Source organism: Odontesthes bonariensis, chromosome 8 (genome assembly GCF_027942865.1).
Source record: "Odontesthes bonariensis isolate fOdoBon6 chromosome 8, fOdoBon6.hap1, whole genome shotgun sequence".
In the NCBI taxonomy this organism is placed as follows: domain Eukaryota; kingdom Metazoa; phylum Chordata; class Actinopteri; order Atheriniformes; family Atherinopsidae; genus Odontesthes; species Odontesthes bonariensis.
This window is the reverse complement of record NC_134513.1, coordinates 40007572-40023847: the sequence shown is the minus strand read 5'-3', so window position 1 is coordinate 40023847 and position 16276 is coordinate 40007572. Positions and strand designations below refer to the sequence as shown.

Below are 16276 nucleotides of genomic sequence, written 5' to 3'. Positions count from 1 at the left end.
ATGAAATGGTCCAACATCTCTTGGTATGATGAAGCATTCAGAGTTCCTTTCACAAACTGCACAATGCAGTCAGACAAGTACCGTTCCCCTGGCAACCGCCAAACCCAGACTCCTGCATCAGATTGCCAGATGGAGAAGCGTGATTGGTCCCTCCAGAGAAGGTGTCTCCACTGCTCTAGAGTCCAGTGGCGGCGTGCTTTACACCGCTGCATCCCACGCTTTGCATTGCACTTGCTGATGTATGGCTTGGATGCAGTTGCCATGGAAACCCATTCCATGAAGCTCTCTGTTCTTGAGCTAATCTGAAGGCCACATGAAGGTTGGAGGTCTGTAGAACTCTGCAGAAAGTTGGCGACCTCTGAGCACTATGCTCCTCAGCATCCTCTGACCCCGCTATGTCATTTTACGTGGCCGACCACTTCCTGGCTGAGCTGCTGTCATTCACTTCCACTTTGTTATAACACCACTGACAGCTGACTGTGGAAAATTTAGCAGCGAGGAAGTTTCACCACTGGACTTGTTGCACAGGTGGCATCCTATCATGGTACCACGCTGGAACTCACTGAGCTGCTGAAAGCGAAACATTCTTTCACAGATGTTTGTAGAAGCAGTCTGAGGTGCTTGAATTTATACAACTGTGGACATGGAAGTGATGGAACACCTGAATGTAATTATTTGGATGGGTGAGTGAATACTTTTGGCAATATAGTGTAAATATAAATACATAATGAGTCAGAACCAGAGTTTGTTCAGTTCTGAGCAGCTTTAAAGTGAATCTCTGCTCTGAGCTCCTTTCTCCTCCAACACAGCCTGAACCCTCTCAGACGAGCTTTCTGTCCTTTCTTTGAGTAGTTTTCAGGAATAGTTCTCCAGGACTCCGGCTCTTTGTGCATCTTGTCTGTAGTTTCACATGTTGTGGTGGATCCTGCTCCCTGACATCATGGTCCAGTTTCCCGGCAGCTCTTGGGCTCGTGGTCTCGTCTCAGACTGATCCCTGAACTCTCCTCTGGTTCTCAGGTGAACGTCAGTCCACCCGTCTTCGTGGACGAGTCATTGTACCGCAGCAGAGCTTTCAGCCGTCAGTCCGAGTCCTCCTCACAGTTGGGCAGTTTCCACGGCAGGTACGGAGTGTACACTAGGAGGCAGTCTCTGCCACCACCGCCTCCGTCAGACGCCGGCCTCTGTGATCCGGCCGCACACCACCTGTTTATCGTTATGGAGAAACCTGAAGGTGAAGCCACCTGTGAGACACCACCTGGCATCACAGGTCTGCAGTCCACAGGTGAGTCCACACGTGTTTGTGGTGATGACATCACCGGCGGAGTACTGTGACTCCTCACAGAGGCGACAACACAAAGACGGACCAAACTTAAAGGATCGTCTTTCCAACCAATCAGAAAGCAGGAAAAAATAAATCTGCCCTGCTGGCCAATCAGTATGTTGTCTTTGTTTCTGTTCCTATGAACAGAGGTGGGTCTCATCATCATCATCATCCTGATGTCCCAGTGATTTTACTTTAAAGACATTTTCTAAACCAATCAGAATAAACTGATCTGATTCACGTGGGTAAATACCAGCAGCCTGTGTTTCCCACATCCACCAGCAGTAGGTGCTGGTTTCACTCTCAACCCAACCCAGGGTAATAGAGTGAGGAGCCTCATCTCCGTCCTTCCTCTGAGTGCGTAGCCAGAGGAAAGACATGCCAAAGAGACTTCCTGTCTTTGGATCAGGAGGCTGGCAGATGACTGAGGCAGCAGGAGACTGTGCAGCGCTTTAATGTGTGAAAGTCATTCATTTGGTAAAATTATCAGTAAAATATCGAATTTTGATCTTTTGTGTCAAATATCGTGACTAAAGTCTGGAACTTCCCCACAAAATTTGTTCTGCTCGCAGTTTTATCTTCTATCTGATGAGATTAGCTGTCCTCTCATTTATTAAACTACATGTAAACAGTCAGTCAGACTGAAACCGGACCAGCGCCCCCAGATGATCCAGCTGGGGTGGGATCCCTCCTGCATGGACTCAGATGGTCCCAGCTGCTCTGCTCAGGCTCCAAACTTCCATCTTTCTGCATCTTTCAGTAAAAACAGGAAAGTTTACATTAATCCAGCTGAATTCCCCTTAAAGCTGCTCTCATTCACATGTTTTTCTGTTTCTTCTGTCAGAAACTGGGACTGAAAATCAGCCCATTTGTTTGTTTTATTCAGTCACACAGTATTCAACAAATGTGTTCAGTACAATCATAGCATTTTTTAAGTGACTGAAAAGGCTGAAGCGTAATGCTTATATTTAAGCCTGTCCTGTTGAACAAAAGCTACCCATGAACCCGTTTTTACAAATACTAAAGTAAGAAGAAAACGAATAGTAAAAAGACAAGACAAAAAACAGAATTGCATCCAATAAAGTAAAAAAATAGAAGAATAATGAAGCAAAATTATAAATAAACACTAAATCCTTCACAAATTATAAATACTTGTAGTTCTCAAAAATGCTTTAGAAACCATCCTTTTGAAAACCAAAAATTCTACAATTTCTTACATTTATATTAGCATCATTCCATAATGAAAGCCCAACAACAGATATGCATCTCCTTTTCATTTCTTTTTTGGCCTTTGGTACACTAAGTTTGCATACGTCTCTTATTGTACTTTGTTTTTGAGATGAGAAAAACTTTTGTATTCTGCCTGAGAGTAACTTTGATTTAGCTCTATACATTATTTGCATTATTTTGTAATATACCAGATCATTGAACTTCATAGCATGTGATATCATAAACAGTGGGAGAGTGTGTGCATAGTTATCAACCTTATTGATAATCCGTATGGCTCGTTTCTGCAGGAGAACTATTGCGTTAACAGTTGTTTTATATGTGGAGCCCCAGACTTCCACACAGTATGATGTGTAAGGAAGTATAAGTGAGCAGTAAATAATATGTAAGGCCTTATAATTTAATAAGTTTCTTGATTTGTACAGAATTGCTATTGTCTTTGAAATCTTTCCTTTGATATAATTAACATGTGGTTTCCATGTTAATTTATGGTCAATAACCACCCCTAAAAATTTTATCTGTCACTCTTTCAATTTCAGCATAACACATTTTTAATTTCATGTCCTTGTCAAATTCTTTTCGATGTCCAAAGACCATAAATTTTTTTTTTTTTTTTGTAGTGAGTGACATCTATTAACATGAAACCAGGTTTTGAGGATTTCTAGCTCCCTTTCAATAGAAGACAAAAGTTCCTGTAAAAAATAATGAAATTAGTAAAAAATAATGAAATTCAACAGATCTGTAACATTACAAATATCATTAATATAAAGCAAAGAAAGTTTCGGACCGATCACAGATCCCTGGGGTACACCACAGGTGACCTTCCTTATTGTGAAACAGTTATTGATTTCTACACATTGCTCTCTATTTTCCAAGTAACTCCTCAGCCAAGAACAAGATACACCTCTTCATCCATACTTCTGCATTTTTCTCACTAATATGCTGTGATCGATGGTATTGAACGCCTTCTGCAAATCGATATAAATTCCAACAGAATACACATCATTTTCAGTTGCCGTTGTTACTTCTTCCATCTCCATGACTGCATGTAGCTGTTCTGTTTCCCCTGAACCCAAACTGGTGCTCACTGAGCAGTTCATATTTGTCAATAAAAAGATCCAATTGTTTAGCAAATCCTTTCTCCAGTATTTTTGAGAATTGAGGAAGAAGGGACACTAGTCTATAGTTTTCAATGCAATGTTTGTCTCCATTGTTGAATATTGTCATTATCTTTGCTGTTTTCATGTTATTTGGAAAAATTCCTTTTTGAAAGGACAGATTGCAAATATAGGTCAAAGGTTTTACAATAAAATCTGAGACTTCCTTGATTATAACCATATCAATGGAATTAATATCAGTTGATGTATTGTTTTTTGAGTTTTCTAACAGTTCAATTACATCACTTTCATCGACCCCACAAAGGAAAATAGAACTTTGATTATCCATAATGAGATTATCAAACATATTTGATTTATTGTCACACATTGGGATTTTTTGGCCAGATTATTACCAACACCCACAAAATAATTGTTGAACTCTTCAAAAATATTTTGTAGACTGTCCACTGTGTCACCAGAGCTGTTTAAGAAAAAAAAAAAAAAAAACTTGGGAATTCTGTTTTTTTATGTTTGTTACGGATAATATGATTGATAACTTTCCAAGTTTTTGAAAATTATTTTTACTATCTTCTAATAATTTATTATAGTGCTCCTTATTCTGTCTTCTCATAATAGAAGTCAATGTGTTCTTATACTGCTTGTGCTTTTTTCACTTTCGCTGGTTCTCATTAGTAAGTATTTCTTGTATAATACATTTCTTTTTACATGCTGTTTGCAAGCTCTAAGTCATCCATGGTTTTCCCTTATTTTTTTCCTTCACCTGGCAATTCCTAATAGGGCAATGCTTATTATAAAGTTCTGTAAATGTAAACAAAAATGCATCATAAGTCACGTTCAAATCCTCAACATACACTTCATTCCAAGTACAGTCTGCAAAATCTAACTTTAAAGGGATAGTTTGCCTCTTTTGACATGAAGCTGTATGACATCCCATCTTAGCAACATCATTTATGAACATTTTCTTATCCCCTGTAAGCGATTGTGAGGTCTGACTTTTTCCTGGAGAACCATTTTGTGATGCAAATGTATTACTCTTTTGAACGCATATTGTTTTGAGAAGCAAAACGCTTTATTTTTTAAACCCCACCCAACAAGCCGGACTACCTTCATCAACACCAAAACGAGGCTGGAACTCGGCTCACAGGACGCAGCAGGGGGTAAGAAAATGTTCATAAATGATGTTGCTGATATGGGATGTCATACAGCTTCATGTCAAAAGAGGCGAACTATCCTTTTAAAGAGTCCTTATTCTCACTAGTCTATGAGTAGGCTCACTTATTTCAACTGGAGATTTATCTTTTAAAATATGCAAGACTCCAAATATGGGAAGATGATCAGTAATGTAACATTTAAGTCAAACCCAACAAGCTACACATCTCAAATCAGAGTCAATCCCAACAAGCTACACATCTCAAATCAGAGTCAATCCCAACAAGCTACACAGCTCAAATCAGAGTCAAACCCAACAAGCCACACAGCTTAAATCAGAGTCAATCCCAACAAGGTACACAGCTCAAATCAGAGTCAATCCCAACAAGGTACACAGCTCAAATCAGAGTCAAACAACAAGCTACACAGCTCAAATCAGAGTCAAACAACAAGCTACACAGCTCAAATTAGAGTCAAACCCAACAAGGTACACAGCTCAAATCAGAGTCAAACCCAACAAGCTACACAGCTCAAATCAGAGTCAAACCCAACAAGCTACACAGCTTAAATCAGAGTCAAACCAAAAGCTACACAGCTTAAATCAGAGTCAAACCCAACAAGCTACACAGCTTAAATCTGCGGCAAGCAAACAGCAAGCTGGCAAACCGTTCAAAACAGAGGAACAGCTGCAGCGAGCAGAAGGAAGTGAGGGTTTAAATATGGCGGTCCTTCCCTGGATAGGTGGAGCACTCAATTGCCCAGTCAGTCACGACGTCCGTGGGCGGTGCCCAGGAAGGAGAGACAGGAAGGGCTGCATCCAGCGTCCCACAGTGGAGCCTGCTGGCGACTCAGGGGCACTGCAGGATGAAGAGGGGAAAAAGAAAAGAGAAACACACACACACACAACAAGGTCACCGGCCGGAACAGGCATGATAATACTCATAAAGATTTTCCTCAGGATAAATACTATATTCAGAACTAAACGGATAATGTTCAGGCAAACTGGAAAAACATAGCTCCTCTGTGTCATTTTTAACTAGGATGTTTTCATTCTCTGAAAGGTCATTCTCACCTTCCAAAACATTTTGAGAATTTATACTTGCCATCTAAAGAAGAGAAAGAAAAAAAAGAAACTAGGTGTTTTCATCACCTCTATTCATCCATTTCTTTCAGATGTCTTATCTACGGAAGACTATTAGGGCCAGACATAAGAAAAAAATAATAATATTTTGCCTGTCGAGATTAAAGTCGACATGTCGAGAATAAAGTCGAATTTTCGAGAAAAAAGTCAACTCCTCTGGTCCATCATCTAATTACTTTATTTTCGACATTTCGACTTTATTCTGGACATGTCGACTTTAATCTCGACATGTTGAGAACTGGATAACACTGGGTTACACTGGATTACACTGGGTTACACTGGGTTACACTGGTTTAAACTGGTTTACACTGGATTACACTGGGTCACAGTGGATTAGACTGGATTACACTGGGTCACACTGGGTCACACTGGATTACACTGGATTACACTGGATAACACTGGGTTAAAATGGATTACAGTGGATTACACTGGGTTACACAGGATTACACTGGTTTACACTGGATTACACAGGGTTACACTGGATAACACTGGGTTAACCTGGTTTACACTGGGTTACACTGGTTTACACTGGGTTACACTGGGTAACACTGGTTTTCACTGGGTTACACTGGTTTACACTGGTTACGCTGGGTTACACTGGTTACACATGTTTACGCTGGGTTACACTGGATTACGCTGGTTTACACTGGGTTACGCTGGGTTACGCTGGTTTACAATGGGTTACGCTGGGTTACACTGGTTTACACTGGGTTACGCTGGGTTACAATGGATTAGACTGGATTACACTGGGTCACACTGGTTTACACTGGGTCACACTGGTTTACACTGGTTTACACTGGATTACACTGGGTCACACTGGGTTACACTGGGTCACACTGGGTCACACTGGATAACACTGGGTCACACTGGGTCACACTGGATCACACTGGGTTACACTGGGTCACACTGGTTTACACTGGTTTACACTGGGTTACACTGGATTACACTGTGTCATAATGGGTCACAGTGGATTAGACTGGATTACACTGGGTCACACTGGTTTACAATGGGTTACACTGGTTTACACTGGATTACACTGGATTACACTGGGTCACAGTGGATTAGACTGGATTACACTGGGTCACACTGGGTTACACTGGGTCACATTGGATTACACTGGGTTACACTGGATTACACTGGATTACACTGGTTTACACTGCATTAAGCTGGTTTACACTGCTTTACACTGGGTTACGCTGGGTTACAATGGATTATACTGGGTTACACTGGATTACACTGGTTTACACTGGTTTACACTGGGTTACACTGTGTTATACAGGGTTACACTGGGTAACGCTGGTTTACACTGGGTTACACTGTTTTACACTGGTTACGCTGGGTTACACTGGTTACACATGTTTACACATGTTTATGCTGGGTTACGCTGGTTTACACTGGTTTACGCTGGGTTACGCTGGGTTACGCTGGTTTACGCTGGGTTACGCTGGGTTACACTGGTTTACGCTGGATTACGCTGGGTTACAATGGATTACACTGGGTTACGCTGGATTACACTGGATTACACTGGTTTACACTGGATTAAACTGGGTCACACTGGGTCACAGTGGATTAGACTGGATTACACTGGGTCACACTGGTTTACACTGGGTCACACTGGTTTACGCTGGTTTACACTGGATTATACTGGGTCACACTGGGTTACGCTGGGTCACACTGGGTCAAACTGGGTCACAGTGGATTACGCTGGGTCACACTGGGTTACACTGGGTCACATTGGATTACGCTGGGTCACACTGTGTTACACAGGGTTACACTGGGTAACGCTGGTTTACACTGGGTTACACTGTTTTACACTGGTTACGCTGGGTTACACTGGTTACACATGTTTACACATGTTTATGCTGGGTTACGCTGGTTTACGCTGGTTTACGCTGGGTTACGCTGGGTTACGCTGGTTTACGCTGGGTTACGCTGGGTTACACTGGTTTACACTGGATTACGCTGGGTTACAATGGATTACACTGGGTTACGCTGGATTACACTGGATTACACTGGTTTACACTGGATTAAACTGGGTCACACTGGGTCACAGTGGATTAGACTGGATTACACTGGGTCACACTGGTTTACACTGGGTCACACTGGTTTACGCTGGTTTACACTGGATTATACTGGGTCACACTGGGTTACGCTGGGTCACACTGGGTCAAACTGGGTCACAGTGGATTACGCTGGGTCACACTGGGTTACACTGGGTCACATTGGATTACGCTGGGTCACACTGGGTTACACTGGATTACACTGGATTACACTGCGTTACGCTTGTTTACACTGCTTTACACTGGGTTATGCTGGGTTACAATGGATTACACTGGGTTACACTGGGTTACACTGGATTAAACTGGGTCACACTGGGTCACAGTGGATTAGACTGGATTACACTGGGTCACACTGGTTTACACTGGTTTACACTGGATTACACTGGGTCACACTGGGTTATACTGGGTCACACTGGGTCACACTGGATAACACTGGGTCACACTGGATCACACTGGGTTACACTGGGTCACACTGGTTTACACTGGTTTACACTGGGTCACACTGGGTCACAGTGGATTACACTGGGTCACACTGGGTTACACTGGGTCACATTGGATTACACTGGGTTACACTGGATTACACTGGTTTACACTGCGTCACGCTTGTTTACACTGCTTTACACTGGGTTACGCTGGGTTACAATGGATTACACTGGGTTATATGGGTTACACTGGATTACACTGGTTTACACTAGTTTACACTGGATTAAACTGGGTCACACTGGGTCACAGTGGATTAGACTGGATTACACTGGGTCACACTGGTTTACAATGGGTTACACTGGTTTACACTGGATTACACTGGATTACACTGGGTCACACTGGGTCACACTGGGTCACACTGGTTTACACTGGGTCACAGTGGATTAGACTGGATTACACTGGGTCACACTGGGTCACACTGGGTTACACTGGGTCACATTGGATTACACTGGGTTACGCTGGGTTACACTGGATCACACTGGTTTACGCTGCGTTACGCTGGTTTACACTGCTTTACACTGGGTTACGCTGGGTTACAATGGATTACACTGGGTTACACTGGATTACACTGGTTTACACTGGGTTACACTGGTTTACACTGGGTTACACTGGGTTACACAGGGTTACACTGGGTAACGCTGGTTTACACTGGGTTACGCTGGTTTACACTGGTTACGCTGGGTTACACTGGTTACACATGTTTACACATGTTTACGCTGGGTTACACTGGATTACGCTGGTTTACACTGAGTTACGCTGGGTTACGCTGGTTTACACTGGGTTACGCTGGGTTACACTGGTTTACACTGGGTTACACTGGTTACGATGGGTTACACTGGTTACACATGTTTACACATGTTTACGCTGGGTTACGCTGGATTACACTGGTTTACACTGGGTTACGCTGGGTTACGCTGGTTTACACTGGGTTACGCTGGGTTACGCTGGTTTACACTGGGTTACGCTGGGTTACAATGGATTACACTGGGTTACGCTGGATTACACTGGATTACAATGGTTTACACTGGATGAAACTGGGTCACACTGGGTCACAGTGGATTAGACTGGATTACACTGGGTCACACTGGTTTACACTGCTTTACACTGGGTTACGCTGGGTTACAATGGATTACACTGGGTTACACTGGATTACACTGGTTTACACTGGTTTACACTGGGTTACACTGGTTTACACTGGGTTACACTGGGTTACACAGGGTTACACTGGGTAACGCTGGTTTACACTGGGTTACGCTGGTTTACACTGGTTACGCTGGGTTACACTGGTTACACATGTTTACACATGTTTACGCTGGGTTACACTGGATTACGCTGGTTTACACTGAGTTACGCTGGGTTACGCTGGTTTACACTGGGTTACGCTGGTTTACACTGGTTACGCTGGGTTACACTGGTTACACATGTTTACACATGTTTACGCTGGGTTACACTGGATTACGCTGGTTTACACTGAGTTACGCTGGGTTACGCTGGTTTACACTGGGTTACGCTGGGTTACACTGGTTTACACTGGGTTACACTGGTTACGATGGGTTACACTGGTTACACATGTTTACACATGTTTACGCTGGGTTACACTGGATTACACTGGTTTACACTGGGTTACGCTGGGTTACGCTGGTTTACACTGGGTTACGCTGGGTTACGCTGGTTTACACTGGGTTACGCTGGGTTACAATGGATTACACTGGGTTACGCTGGATTACACTGGATTACACTGGTTTACACTGGATGAAACTGGGTCACACTGGGTCACAGTGGATTAGACTGGATTACACTGGGTCACACTGGTTTACACTGGGTCACACTGGTTTACACTGGGTCACACTGGTTTACACTGGTTTACACTGGATTACACTGGGTCACACTGGGTTACACTGGGTCACACTGGGTCACACTGGATAACACTGGGTCACACTGGATCACACTGGGTTACAGTGGGTCACACTGGTTTACACTGGGTCACACTGGTTTACACTGGTTTACACTGGATTACACTGGGTCACACTGGGTCACACTGGATCACACTGGGTCACACTGGGTCACACTGGATCACACTGGGTTACAGTGGGTCACACTGGTTTACACTGGGTTACACTGGTTTACACTGGGTCACACTGGGTTACACTGGATTACACTGGATTACACTGGGTCACACTGGGTCACAGTGGATTAGACTGGATTACACTGGGTCACACTGGTTTACAATGGGTTACACTGGTTTACACTGGATTACACTGGGTCACATTGGGTCACAGTGGTTTACACTGGGTCAAACTGGGTCACAGTGGATTACACTGGGTCACACTGGGTTACACTGGGTCACATTGGATTACACTGGGTTACACTGGATTACACTGTGTCACACTGGGTCACAGTGGTTTACACTGGGTCACACTGGGTCACGCTGGATTACACTGGTTTACGCTGCGTTACGCTGCGTTACGCTGGTTTACACTGCTTTACACTGGGTTACGCTGGATTACACTGGTTTACACTGGTTTACACTGGGTTACGCTGGTTTACACTGGGTTACACTGTGTTACACAGGGTTACGCTGGGTAACACTGGTTTACACTGGGTTACACTGGTTACGCTGGGTTACACTGGATTACACTGGGTCACACTGGGTCACACTGGGTCACAGTGGATTACACTGGGTTACGCTGGGTTACGCTGGGTTACACTGGATTACACTGGTTTACGCTGCGCTACGCTGGTTTACACTGCTTTACACTGGGTTACGCTGGGTTACAATGGATTACACTGGGTTACACTGGGTTACACTGGGTCACATTGGATTACACTGGGTTACACTGGATTACACTGTGTCACACTGGGTCACAGTGGTTTACACTGGGTCACACTGGGTCACGCTGGATTACACTGGTTTACGCTGCGTTACGCTGCGTTACGCTGCGTTACGCTGGTTTACACTGCTTTACACTGGGTTACGCTGGATTACACTGGTTTACACTGGTTTACACTGGGTTACGCTGGTTTACACTGGGTTACACTGTGTTACACAGGGTTACGCTGGGTAACACTGGTTTACACTGGGTTACACTGGTTACGCTGGGTTACACTGGATTACACTGGGTCACACTGGGTCACACTGGGTCACAGTGGATTACACTGGGTCACGCTGAGTTACGCTGGGTCACATTGGATTACACTGGGTTACGCTGGGTTACGCTGGGTTACACTGGATTACACTGGTTTACGCTGCGCTACGCTGGTTTACACTGCTTTACACTGGGTTACGCTGGGTTACAATGGATTACACTGGGTTACACTGGGTTACACTGGATTACACTGGTTTACACTAGTTTACACTGGATTAAACTGGGTCACACTGGGTCACAGTGGATTAGACTGGATTACACTGGGTCACACTGGTTTACAATGGGTTACACTGGTTTACACTGGATTACACTGGGTCACACTGGGTCACAGTGGTTTACACTGGGTCACAGTGGATTAGACTGGATTACACTGGGTCACACTGGGTCACACTGGGTTACACTGGGTCACATAGGATTACACTGAGTTACACTGGGTTACACTGGGTTACGCTGGTTTACACTGGGTTACACAGGGTTACACTGGGTAACGCTGGTTTACACTGGGTTACACTGGTTTACACTGGTTACGCTGGGTTACACTGATTACACATGTTTACACATGTTTACGCTGGGTTACACTGGATTACGCTGGTTTACACTGAGTTACGCTGGGTTACGCTGGTTTACACTGGGTTACGCTGGGTTACACTGGTTTACACAGGGTTACGCTGGATTACACTGGATTACACTGGTTTACACTGGATTAAACTGGGTCACACTGGGTCACAGTGGATTAGACTGGATTACACTGGGTCACACTGGTTTACACTGGGTCACACTGGTTTACACTGGATTAAACTGGGTCACACTGGGTTACACTGGGTCACACTGGATAACACTGGGTCACACTGGGTCACACTGGATCACACTGGGTCACACTGGGTCACACTGGATCACACTGGGTTACAGTGGGTCACACTGGTTTACACTGGGTTACACTGGTTTACACTGGGTCACACTGGGTTACACTGGATTACACTGGATTACACTGGGTCACACTGGGTCACAGTGGATTAGACTGGATTACACTGGGTCACACTGGGTCACACTGGTTTACACTGGTTTACACTGGGTTACACTGGTTTACACTGGGTCACACTGGGTCATAGTGGATTAGACTGGATTACACTGGGTCACACTGGGTTTCACTGGTTTACACTGGGTTACACTGGTTTACACTGGTTTACACTGGATTACACTGGATCACACTGGGTCACATTGGATTACACTGGGTTACACTGGGTCACACTGGGTTACACTGGATTACACTGGGTCACACTGGATTACAGTGGATTACACTAGGTTACACAGATTACACTGGTTTACACTGGGTTACACTGGGTTACAATGGATTACACTGGGTTACACTTGATTACACTGGATTACACTGGTTTACACTGGGTTACACTGGTTTACACTGGATTACACTGGGCCAGACTGGATTACACTGGGTCACACTGGGTTACACTGGTTTACACTGGGTTAAACTGGTTTACACTGGTTTACACTGGGTTACACTGGGTCACACTGGGTCACACAGTATCTTATTACAGAGACTTGAACATGTTATTGGGATTAAAGGAACTGCATTAGGCTGGTTTAAGTCATATTTATCTGATAGATTTCAGTTTGTTCTTGTAAATGAAGAATCTTCCTCACACACCAGAGTAAGTCATGGAGTTCCCCAGGGTTCTGTGCTTGGACCGATTCTTTTCACTTTATACATGCTTCCATTAGGTAACATTATTAGACAGCATGGCATAAATTTCCATTGCTATGCTGATGATACTCAGCTGTACTTATCTATAAAACCAGATGAACCCAATAGGTTGGTCAGACTACAAGCATATCTTAAGGACATAAAGACCTGGATTACACTTGGTTACACTGGGTCACACTGGTTTACACTGGGTTACACTGGTTACACTGGTTTACACTGGGTCACACTGGGTCACACTGGATTACACAGGGTCACACTGGGTTACACTGGTTTACACTGGGTTACACTGGTTTACACTGGTTTACACTGGGTTACACTGGGTCACACAGTATCTTATTACAGAGACTTGAACATGTTATTGGGATTAAAGGAACTGCATTAGGCTGGTTTAAGTCATATTTATCTGATAGATTTCAGTTTGTTCTTGTGAATGAAGAATCTTCCTCACACACCAGAGTAAGTCATGGAGTTCCCCAGGGTTCTGTGCTTGGACCGATTCTTTTCACTTTATACATGCTTCCATTAGGTAACATTATTAGACAGCATGGCATAAATTTCCATTGCTATGCTGATGATACTCAGCTGTACTTATCTATAAAACCAGATGAACCCAATAGGTTGGTCAGACTACAAGCATATCTTAAGGACATAAAGACCTGGATTACACTTGGTTACACTGGGTCACACTGGATTACACAGGGTTACACTGGATAACACTGGGTCACACTGGGTTACACTGGTTTACACTGGGTCACATTGGATCACACTGGGTTACACTGGGTCACACTGGGTTACACTGGATTACACTGGTTCACATTGGATTACACTGGGTTACACCGGGTAAAACTGGATTACACTGGATTACACTGGATAACACCGGGTTAAAATAGATTACAGTGGATTACACTAGGTTACACAGAATACACTTTACACTGGGTTACACTGGTTTACACTGGGTTACACTGGGTCACAGTGGATTAGACTGGGTCACACTGGATCACACTGGTTTACACTGGGTCACACTGGGTTCCACTGGTTTATAGTGGTTTACACTGGGTTACACTGGGTCACAGTGGATTAGACTGGGTCACACTGGGTCACAGTGGATTAGACTGGGTCACACTGGGTTACATTGATCACACTGGGTCACACTGGATTACACTGGGTTACACTGGGTCACACTGGTTACACTGGTTTACACTGGGTTACACTGGTTAAACTGGTTTACACTGGGTTACACTGGATTAGACTGGATTACACTGGGTCACACTGGGTTTCACTGGTTTACACTGGGTTACACTGGTTTACACTGGATCACACTGGGTCACACTGGGTCACACTGGATTACACTGGGTTACACTGGGTCACACTGGATTACAGTGGATTACACTAGGTTACACAGATTACACTGGTTTACACTGGGTTACACTGGGTTACAATGGATTACACTGGGTTACACTGGTTTACAATGGATTACACTGGTTTACACTGGGTTACACTGGTTTACACTGTATTACACTGGGCCAGACTTGTTTACACTGGGTCACACTGGATTACACAGGGTTACACTGGATAACATTGGGTCACACTGGTTACACTGTTTTACACTGGGTTACTCTGGATTACACTGGATAACACTGGGTCACAGTGGATTAGACTGGATTACACTGGTTTACACTGGTTTACACTGGATTACACTGGGTCACACTGGGTCACAGTGAATTAGACTGGATAACACTGGTTTACACTGGTTTACACTGGGTTACACTGGATTACACTGGGTTAAACTGAGTCACACTGGGTTACACTGGATTACACTTGGTCACACTGGATTATACTGGGTTACACTGGATTACACTTGGTTAAAATGGATTACAGTGGATTACACTGGTTTACACTGGTTTACACTGGGTCACACTGGATTACACTGGTTTACACTGGGTTACACTGGTTTACACTGGTTTACACTGGGTTACACTGGATTACACTGGTTCACACTGGGTCACAGTGGATTAGACTGGATTACACTGGGTCACACTGGGTTACACTGGTTTACACTGGTTTACACTGGGTTACACTGGGTCACACAAGTTTACACTGGGTTACACTGGGTTACACTGGATTACAAGGTTTACACTGGGTTACACTGGGTTACACTGGGTTACACTGGATTACATTGTCATACAGCTCCATCGGCAGCTGCCCAGAGGAACTCTGAGGTTTATTCAACACGAGATAATTCCATATAATGGGGCCAATTGCACAAAAGTAGGATTTAGACATTCAGGATGAATTACTTAGCCAGGTTCAAGGAATCCAAAACTTGGGCGCCCGGGCTTAGTTGGTTGCACAAAGGCCAAGCCAGGATGAGCAGACACGGATTTTTTAAGCCAGGTGAAACCAATCCCGGATAAGTGCTGCACACGGCTTGCTTAAATAGACACCACGATCGATCATAGATTCACTGATTCACCATGGCAACAAGGGTGGCGTATTTCTCCCCAGCGGAGCAAGAATTATTAATGGAAACCTATGAAGAGGTGAAGGAGAAAATAAAACAAAAAGGAAATACTGCCACAGTCAAAAAACAAAGGGAGCAAGCGTGGCAAACCATTGCTGACCGCCTGAATGCGTAAGTAGTGCACAAATCACACTCACCACTCCACTGAAACTATCACAATTAGGTTACAATCCAAATAAAATGTTAATTAACATATAGTCACCTTCCTAAAATAATCGCCCAAGTCATTTTTTGGCATCAAATGTGTGGTCAAAAAATGCCTAAGTCATTTATTTAATCTTAGTTTTTATGAAAAACAATAAGTGTTCTTTCGTCAAGCATCCTTTGATACATACTTACTGACTGAAATTATTATTTTATGCTATAATTTAACTTTTGGGGCGAGTTTTT

General features: G+C 43.8%; 1 protein-coding gene across 2 annotated transcripts in view; it reads left to right on the top strand.

Annotated features, from left to right (window-relative positions):
• The window catches only part of cdhr5-rs (cadherin-related family member 5, related sequence), a 35549-nt gene extending 31799 nt beyond the window's left edge, over nt 1-3750 (top strand). For both annotated transcript variants that reach the window (XM_075472407.1, XM_075472408.1), the window contains one exon: nt 1018-3750. In XM_075472407.1, the coding sequence (XP_075328522.1) occupies nt 1018-1332 (315 nt within the window). In that variant the 3' untranslated portion in view covers nt 1333-3750. The remainder of the gene's footprint in view (nt 1-1017) is intronic.
• Nucleotides 3751-16276: the final 12526 nt, after the last annotated feature.